At 40.8% G+C, this 10,000-nt stretch overlaps 1 protein-coding gene across 1 annotated transcript in view; it reads left to right on the forward strand.

The window, feature by feature from the left end:
• Window positions 1-13: 13 nt before the first annotated feature.
• LOC137984262 (ankyrin repeat domain-containing protein 54-like) overlaps window positions 14-10,000 on the forward strand; it is an 11,841-nt gene continuing 1,854 nt past the window's right edge. Inside the window, exons 1-4 of the mRNA XM_068831380.1 lie at window positions 14-276; window positions 2,727-2,831; window positions 3,661-3,771; window positions 4,870-5,005. Coding sequence (XP_068687481.1) covers window positions 82-276; window positions 2,727-2,831; window positions 3,661-3,771; window positions 4,870-5,005 — 547 coding nt within the window. The 5' untranslated portion in view covers window positions 14-81. The remainder of the gene's footprint in view (window positions 277-2,726; window positions 2,832-3,660; window positions 3,772-4,869; window positions 5,006-10,000) is intronic.

The raw sequence follows: 10,000 nt of genomic DNA on the forward strand, positions 1-10,000 counted from the left end.
GTTTTTCGATTTATATGTCACGCTAAGTCACGCGCTGTCAGCAGTATGTCATGTTTCGTTTCCAGTCTTAAACAGTTGTGAATGACAATCATTGTGTGTATCAGAATTTCCTTAATTAAGCTTTCTCGAATGGCTGAGATGAGCAACGAAGATGTAACTCCCAAAGGAGAAGAACTTTGGAAAGCTTTAAAAAAGAACCCACTGGATAGACAAACAATTCGGGATCTTCTTCAAAATGGTGCGTCGCCGAATTTCAGAGAACCCGGCATAACTCAGGTAATATTGTATGTTCATTTTGCTACACAACTATAGCCTTGCATGAACCGAAACGAGTTTTACTGTATAAAGTTGTCAACTTTGTCACTTATTCTAGTGTCTGTGAAGAAACGCTGAAGTGACGACCTCTTTCAAAAAAGAATCAAGAATGTTAGCTGTTCCCTTGCGTAGTTAACTTAAGACCATACGCATTGAAAACTTGCAAATTCGTGGAAAATTGTGAGACGTCTCGCTCCGTCTGTTTGAGGAACAATAGCGAAAATCCATCTATTTTATCTTTTGTTCTGGGAAAGCGATGTTTTCTAACATCGATCGAAATTGTTACTACATCGGTAACCAAATAGAAACTTTGTTTCCAATTCACTTATGGTATTCTTGAATTTTGTGGTCATATTACTACAAAAATAATTGATAGGCATATATGCTTGGAAAAGAGTGACCTCGCTTTAATTTACGTTCTGAATCCGAGAAACCGAGATTAATAAACAGAAACAAACAAGTGCCAATCAGTTTCGGTTTCCGGGAAAAACCCCTTCAATGTGTTCAAAACCAGACGAATGATTTGCCTCAGAGCGGCAAAATGAAGTGTGTAAACATTACTTCAGGAACGATAAACGACCAAACTGAACTGTTTTTTGAGTAAAAAAAACCAAACAACTTAGATATTAGGAAGGCGATGACTCAGTGAAGTAAACATTGCTTTTGCCCAGATTCAAACCCAGAGTAAATGCTAGCGTTCTTCTACAGGATGGGCTTCATGTCCCCGAGAGAGGACAAACTCTCTGCTTGTTTCTGCTCCCTGCCACATCACTCTTTCTGCAGCCCGAAACTGATTTTTTTTTGTTTGCTGTAGATTTTTTTTGTCTGATTGTTTGGTCTTTTAATCTGACTGACCAATCCCAAAATTATGAAAAGGCTGGACGGCCTCAGTCACATGATGTCAGGAACCCCTTAGGAACCCATAGGTTGAGCAGGGTTTGGAACGTTACCGACCATATCAAGCCCCCCATATCAGGCCCCCCACGAAACAACATCTCAGGCCCCAACCTACCATATCAAGCCCCTGATATTCTATCATCAATACGACTTCATGACACACCATATCAGGCCCCGACCAACCATATCATGCCCCTGATATTCTATCGTCAATACGACTTCATGACACACCATATCAGGCCCCGACCAACCATATCAAGCCCCTGATATTCTATCGTCAATATGACTTCATGACACACCATATGAGGCCCCGACCAACCGTATCAAGCCCCTGATATTCTATCGTCAATATGACTTCATGACACACGATATCAGGCCCCGACCAACCATATCAAGCCCCTGATATTCTATCGTCAATATGACTTCATGACACACGATATCAGGCCCCGACCAACCATATCAAGCCCCTGATATTCTATCGTCAATATGACTTCATGACACACCATATCAGGCCCCGACCAACCGTATCAAGCCCCTGATATTCTATCGGCAATATGACTTCAGTCGTTGTAAATTTCTTGAAGAATGTGGTCATTCGCCCATACGAAACAGAGCTGTGGCAACAAGACGATTAGTCAATCATGAAGTTCTGAACTGAAGTTGAGCGCCTTTTGAAAATCCGTCCACTACAACAGTAAACAGACTACAAGTACGCAAAATAAAATCTTGTGTCCCAGTGAGTTGCTAAGCAAGATTAAGACTAGGACCTCTGTCTTTATAAGCGTCCCACATGCCAATTGTGACTCAGACATAACGCATGATGATGGATGACGAATTGCTTGCAGCGTTAGCCTTGTGGTCACCAAAATCGGAATAATAAAGAATTGCGTAATTACCTCCTGTCGTTCTCTAAATCGGTATTAGTATTAAATGTGCAGTCGTCTGTACTTTAAGTCTCATCGGTAACAATGCGAAAGGTTAAAAAGCTACATTTTGTGTGTATTGTTTCCACAGAATGCAATTTCCTGTAGCGAAATTTAATAATATGCATCTTGTCACATTTAGCATCTTCAGACGTGACAACCGTTAACTACGGATCAGAGGCCACGCCGAGCGAAGTTGCGAGGCGATATCTGATATGATGATAAAAAATAAAACACAGCCGCTTTGGGATTAAGAATTTATTTTCATTTTGTTCATCATCGAACTGTTCGTGACTTTAACTGACCGTACGGAGGCCAAAAAGTGTTAAATATGACTGAGAAATCCTGCTGTTTGCTGGGGCCTGATATGGTTGGTCGGGGCTTGATATGGTTCGTCGGGGCTTGATATGGTAGGTCGGGGCTTGATATGGGGGTGTAATATGGTTGGTAACGTTCCAGTCTTATATGCATAGGTTCCTGATGATGTAGACTTGCATTTGGCATATGGAACGAGGCGCCTCTAGATCGTAGGCGATAGTGATCTAAATTCCATTGACATCTCACCCAATGATTATTTTATTTCTCATCTAGACCAAAAGGACCCCTCTTCATTACGTAGTTTGCGAAAAAAATGGCGATGAAGAGTTAATGCAGATGCTGTTGGAGCGAGGGGCGCGGACAGATCTTGTTGACGCCGTAAGTTTTGAGTCTTTTAACTCGTAGCGCAAAGACGAACCATAATAAACCTACAATGATCAGGAGAATTCAATTTCGATATGCTTTCAAGCCAGCCGAGGTTTAAAAGCGAAATTTTGCACATCGATGTTCTGAAACCCAAAAGTTAAAATTAAACTCTCCTCAAATATTACCAAAAGCCGACTTTCACTTTCTGACTTCTGCCCCCAGTTTTTCAAAGGCTGGATAAGTTTATCCAATGGATGAGTAACACTCTCCTGCATAAAATATCCTTTACGTTAAACGTTGACCGACTGGAAGTTTTCGTACACGTCTTGACTTAGATGTGCTTAAAGTGAGCATATTTACGCTTACATGAGCAATTCATAAAATCTTTGCCACAGATTGAAACTGTTGGACAGTGACGTAATTCAGGGCCGTATCCAGTATGAGGCAATCCAAGGCACCTGCGTCAGTCATTTTTTTTTTCAGGATTTTTTTTATAATGCAGGATCCCAGTGCTGTGTTTAAATGCAGGCATCAAAATCATTCTTAATACCTGCGAAGAGAATTTAACCACGGGCATTGCCTCAGTCATATTTTGTTCAGACTAATGTCCATGCGTATCCCGGCACCATACAAAGTTTTCCTGCTAATATAATTGGGTCCAGAGGTTTTGCAGATTTCTATATGGGCAAAATTTGGAGAGTTGGCATGCGACGGCACTCAGTTCGAATTCGCGTACATTTCTGGATATAAGTGCATTCCCCAACACTATTTTGATCGATGGTCGAGTTATGACTATATTTCTGACGAGCTTTTTTTTTGTTAAAACTGTTTCTTTTTCCAGTTCTGTTTCACTCCTCTTCATTTGGCAGCTGAGCGAGGGAATCTTCAGGCTGTGAAGACATTAGTAAAACATTCTTCTTCTCGTGGAGCTGAAATTGAGATGAAAAACAAAGTAAGCTCGTACATCTGTTTGTGTAACACCATTAACGACACAAGAAATTGTCTAATCTTCGATTCACACGAGTTCCGAACGCAATTAACGAACTACGAATGTCCGACGCACCCAACTCGGCTTAGGCACCCTACTTTGCAGAGGCAAACTACAACCCGGTCTCTTTTCTCATCTCTCGTTAAATAGTTATATATCTAAAAATAACTTATGTGAAATTGCAAATCTCATATTCTCCATGTCTGGCTCTTAATTTTCTCGTGTCCAAATCCAGGTATGAAATAAATGTATTTATCAAAAACTGAACTACGGATATCAGATTTCCAGCATTTTCATTGGCTCGCCGAACACAGGCTATCAGTTCATATACCTGCTGTACCTAATATGGTCAAGGAACGCGTCAGCAATAACGCGAGCTGAAAACATTTTTGCTGCTCTGAGAAAAAAATGGCCGACAAAAGCCGTTTTGGACCGGAATTGAGCGAGGCAGAAATCGATGCTTTAGTGGAAGAGTCGTTGATCCTGGAGTTTGTAATGAAACAATTATTCTACTCGGGATTGCTGGATATAAAGTGTTTTAAACCAACTCGGTGCTACGCGCCGCGTTGGTTATCTATCACTTCATATCCAGCGCATACTCGTAGAATAATTGTTAAATATTTGAAGTGCGGCCTATAGACGAACGGTATAAGTGATCACCGCACTTAACTGGACAATTTAAACAATTTTTCTCTCATAGACACCTGAAAAATTCTGGTGCTTTCAACGGGATTCGAACCAATGACCTCTGTGACGCTGGTGCAGTTCTGTATACAAGTGCTGCTGAGCTCTGAATCCACTCAATTTGTCAATTTTTGAGCTCATATATTCCCTTGGCTTCATAGCTCAGTTGGCACAGAATCGCCCCGTTATCTCAGAGGTCATGGATTCGAATCCCGGTTAAAAAGCACCTGATGAGTGATCATTTCTTCCATTCACATATATAATTTTAAATTGCCTATAAAGTCGAACAGAGTAGCTGAATCTATCTTTTCTTAAAGTCTGTCTTTCTATCTGCTTGTGCAACTTAATTTTGGATCCGTCTTTGTATTTCGTTTTAAGAGCGACGAAACGCCTCTAGATATGGCTCTGAAGAAAAAGCGTGACTCCGTGGTAAGCTTCCTCATTCAGGAGGTCACGGGTAAGGTCAGTTTGGATGTCGATAGCAACACACAAGTGAAGATCTCAAGGGAACAAGGTGAGTTGATTTTAATATCCGTCGTTAATATCTGTGGTCTAGTGTTGCTACGCTAGGGTAAGAGCTCTCACAAAGAAAGGTAACCTCTTGTTTCCATGGCCAAAAATAACGTTGGACAGCTCGTGAATACGTTTTTGTCATGTTTTTCGCTTTCTGTAGATTTTACCCCCATTACTGAAGAAAAAGACGAGAGAATCGAGGTCCAGTGCAGTTTGACACGAAACAGTGCTTTTCATGTCAGCACTAATATAATACAGCGTTAGGCATTCTGAAAGAGAAGTTAATTCTATTCTCTTTCGCTTCGCTCAGCCGAATAGAAAACATTTCTATTATAAGTAGAAGAGACAAGTAACAAACAAATAGTGGAGGGAGCCGCCAGCAATGGTCGAGTTTATTTACTGGGGACACACCGGCTGGATACAGGTTACAAGTCAAGGAATATAAGAAAAAGCATCCTCGACTGAATAAACTGGTCGGCTTCAAGTGGTGTGATGTTCACAAGGAGTGGTATATAAAGGCCTAATTATCCCAGTGGGAAATAATACCAAGCAACCTAATCAAACACCTAAAAGAAATACATTCTGATTCTGGGTTCGGCAAGGTAACATCTCTAAACACTTTCTTCGTTAGTTTTCGTTTTAAGTTGGTTTATTGCATGTATGTATTTTACATTGCAGCATTGTTGTCTATGTCTCTAGAGACTGGTTGCAAACCACCTGTATTGGGGGTACTGCTACAGTGACGATAAATTACTGTTCTTTCCTTTGTTTTTGCATCAAGGTCATCGAGTGTCGTCCATTGTTTTGAATACATAAAACGTAAGCGTTCACGGGAACATCTCTCTTTTGCTTTGCGCCTCATTACAAACAAGAATATTTAAGAAACTACGACGGCTACGGTATCGACAAAGTCACTTCAAAATAAACTTTTTCGCTGTTGTAAGTATTTTCCGATTTTTCAATCTTGTTGATATCGATGTTATACGATATATGGGCAAAGTATCCTGTGGATTGGCATGGGCATTTTTGAAGATAAATAGAGAATAAACGATTCATTGTTGTGTGCTGACGCTGTTGTCAAAATCTTAAATATGGTTATTCTTTTGTTTTACGGAGCTCGACGAGGAAGTGACACGTGCGCACGCATTTTAGCACAGCGGTAATTTGCATAACAACGACGTGAAATCACTAAAATTGAGGTTTTGACGACATCGCAAGCGTACAAAAATCCCGAGCTTTATTTTTACTCTGAAAAACCGCTCTTACCAATATTTTTTTGGAATATTTCGCCTGCAATGTGCGACGTGGACGAGATTGAATAATCTCGACAGAGTTAAGGATAGTGCAAAGTTCTATTTTTTGGTAGAGTTTTCGTCGACTTCGCCGTCGTAGATTTTAAAGCCTCTGGGAGTGATTTTTGGAGTTTTCGTTAATTTGCCTTCATGGGTACCGTCGTTGAATTTCGCTAACTAGCAGTTTATTCGATGCCGTCTTTCCACTGGCGAGAATTTCTTCCTTATTTAAATGTCACTGCTTCAGCTCAGCCGCAACAAAGGTAAGTAATTATTGTTGTCGTCTCTTCTATGCTGTATTTACTTTCTGAAATCTTATCTTGTTCACGGCTTTTACTTCGTGTAGAAGACGCACATGACGTAACAAAAGCTTTAGGGATTTACAATAGGCCATTTCCGAGTTGTCTGCCTCCTATTCAAAACGAGTCTAAGTGCGAAGTTTTTCTTATGAAAATTAGTTTTCATTCATATGTAAAGTAGAACTAATTTCAATCACAAAAACGTCGCACTTAGACTCGCTTTGAAGATTAGGCAGACTTGAACTCGGAAATGGCTTATTCTGATTATTCTGATTATTCAAATGGCTTATTCTGATTATTCACGATTTTTGTTCTATTGTTTTACGTCATGTGTGTCTTCTACACGAAGTAAAAACCTTGTTCACTCGCTGTAACTTCTTTGTAATTATTTCCGTTAACGTGCAAGTCCGAACCAAAAATTTCTATTCCATTTGTGCCATACTCAGTTCTCCTCACGTAAGAAAATGGAGATAGCTCTGTGGAAAAAAATTATAACAAACAATACAAACGTATTTGTTAAGCAGCACTTTTTTTGTGAAAACGAACGAAGCCAAGAGCACTCTTCATTTTGGGGTTTCGGGATGAAATGATATGTTTTTGTCTAATAAGTATATGGCTGACCCAAAAGCGTACAGGCTTGAAATTACAAGGTCTGAGATTTGTTGTCATTTACATGAGACCGGTACGAGAATTTCTCGTCTCGGTCCAGCAACCGCGACGAAGTCAGACCGGTCTGAACTCATTTTCAGGCCGGTCTCATGTAAACGCATAAAAAGAAATGTATGGATGCCGATACTAACTCATGCCGGTCTGAATTCTTCCCAGCCTCACACCCCCTAAGTTTAGTACGAATCCGAATGAGTACAAGTTTTCGATATTTACCACGGGGGCATAGAAGGCATAATGCTAATTACAAATTAACTTCAAAAGGTAAAAGAACTTGTTAAACTTTGTTAAATCTATAATTTTTAGCCTTTTAGCTTTTTCAATTGAGTGTCGAAAGTAATAATTAGAGAATTACTTTGGTTTTGCATTACTTCACCCAGTGATTGGTTCAAAGTTCTCGCGCCACTTTTTCAACCAATCAGAATTGAAACCAAAACCAATCGTGGCTTGCGCGTGCACATTTTCCCGCGCTTTGTGTCGGCTTACGTGTAATTACTTCGAGTTTTGATTGGTTTACTGGACTGTCTCCGTCCTTTTTGATCGCCCAAAGTAATTACTTTGGTTTTGGTTTTACGACACTTATTTGAAAACCGCTCTAGTGAGCCAGTTATTAGCCGTCAAAAACTGATAAATTCTTAGGTGCCAGGAGCGCTAACGATCCCATAGGTAGTTGCAACCAATAACAATGTTACAATGTACAACTGCTGGTAGACGAACAAAAGGAAGTAATGAGATACCTTTTGTTACTTTTCGTCCCGTGAAAACCACATATGCATTAGTTGTAAAATTTCGAATCTTCAAAGCATCGTTGCTCAGGGATTATCTGGTATATCTCGTTCAAAATTTCTGAGATGGCTCATTATGCAATGCATTTTCAAATCTGGGGTGATTGATTAGAAAACGATAGAAAACCTAAAAATAAAGATTGCCCTATGGGTGGTTTGCAAGCAATCCCTGGAGACACAGATAACAGTGCTGCAATGTACAATTGCTGGTGGACGAACAACAGGTGCTAATGACAAATCTTTTGCTTTCGTCCACCAACATGGCGGCGATGGCGTAACGTGAAAACCACCTAAAGTCTGCTTACGAGCCAATGGCCTATCACGCCGGAGCCTATCCCCGGTTTCCGTAGCATGAAGCGACTAGGAGTATTTCTACACTCCCCTGGATGGGATGCAAGTCCGTCGCAGGGCTACCCCCAGCATTAAATTCGCCAGTACCCATTTATACACCTGGGTGGAGAGAGGCACCGTGAGAGAAAAATGTCTTTCCCAAGAACACAACACAATGTCCCCGGCCAGGACCCGAACCCGAATCAAAACCGCAGGGACTTTAAAGCTATAAACACTCAATCGCTGTCGCCTGGTCGTTGTGGCTCAACGACTTGGCGATAAAGCAAGCCACACTGTCGTTGTCGATTTGGCAGAGCGATCAAAATTTGAACCATATTTCAAGGTCGTACCAGTCTCTTAGATTCTTTATTTTGGCCTTTATTTCGTTCACTTGCGAAAGGAAAGAATAAAACATCAATTCGTTTCTTCTTCAATCTACATTTAGGAATATATTATAGCAAAATTTTTGCTCGTAGAAAATGTGAGTATACCTGAAACATTATAGCCACTCACTCGCATTTCTCCCGCAATTTCTTCCCATACGTTGGCTTTCACCTTGTCGTTTTTATAATCCTTCAAAGACATGTCATAAAGGACGGGATACATTCGGAAGCTATTAATAAGAGCTTCGTCAATCGACGCCTGTGAATTTAGTGATAGCGACCTAGTGATTCCACGTGCTACAGCGAATTCGCTGAATGCCCTGCAACGACGTAGCGACATGCCTTAGTAACCTGGCAATCTAATCTCTAAGCCGTAGCGACAGAAAAACCGTAAATAACAATGACCACAACCAGGTTTTCTGAGCCCGCGAGACTAAGCACCCCCAGCAAACCATTGTTTTAACGAAAACCGCTGGTCAGCAACCTGGTTCTGGTCATTGCTGTCTAAGGTCCTCCGTAGCGACATGGCGACAACGACAATGTGTCTCTAGCTTAAGAAAGGACGACAGCTACGGCAACGACCACGCCCAAAACAATAAGATCAATGGGTACAAGAGGAAAAATAATCCTGTTGCTCGTGCGGCACGCTTTTTAGCACATAGTTTTTAAAATGACGTAAAGTCACGAAAGTTGATGTTTTAGACAACAACGCGAGCATTCAAATGCGAACTAACTTTTTATTCTTTGTTTTTACTCTTAAATTTAATAAACCCCTCGTACCAATAGGACATTTCCGAGTTCATGTCTGCATCCTCTTCAAAGCGAGTACAAGTGCGAGTTTTTGTGATGGTAATTAGTTCCACTTTACATATGAATGAAAACTAATTTTCATAAGGAAAGCTTCGCACTAAGACTCGCTTTGAAGAGGAGGCAGATATGAACTCAGAAATGGCCAATTTGATTTTTGGATAATTCGTCCACGTTCTACAACGTGAACGAGAATGAATAAACTCGAAAGACTTACGATGTTGCAAAGTCATATTTTGAGGTGACGTTTTCGTCGACGTTGGCATCAAAGATGGTCTGGTCTCGAGCGAAAACGCAAAGCAAACGCAAGTATCACGCCACCACGGTTAAAGTCGAAACGGAGATGGCGCCAGCGTCGCTCGTCGTTTTGAAAATTGATTTCCTCTCGTTCCTTGTGTTTGTATTCTACTTATTTTGTCGCTGCCATTTGTGTT

The sequence above is a fragment of the Montipora foliosa genome, chromosome 14, assembly GCF_036669935.1.
Source record: "Montipora foliosa isolate CH-2021 chromosome 14, ASM3666993v2, whole genome shotgun sequence".
Classification (NCBI taxonomy): Eukaryota; Metazoa; Cnidaria; class Anthozoa; order Scleractinia; family Acroporidae; genus Montipora; species Montipora foliosa.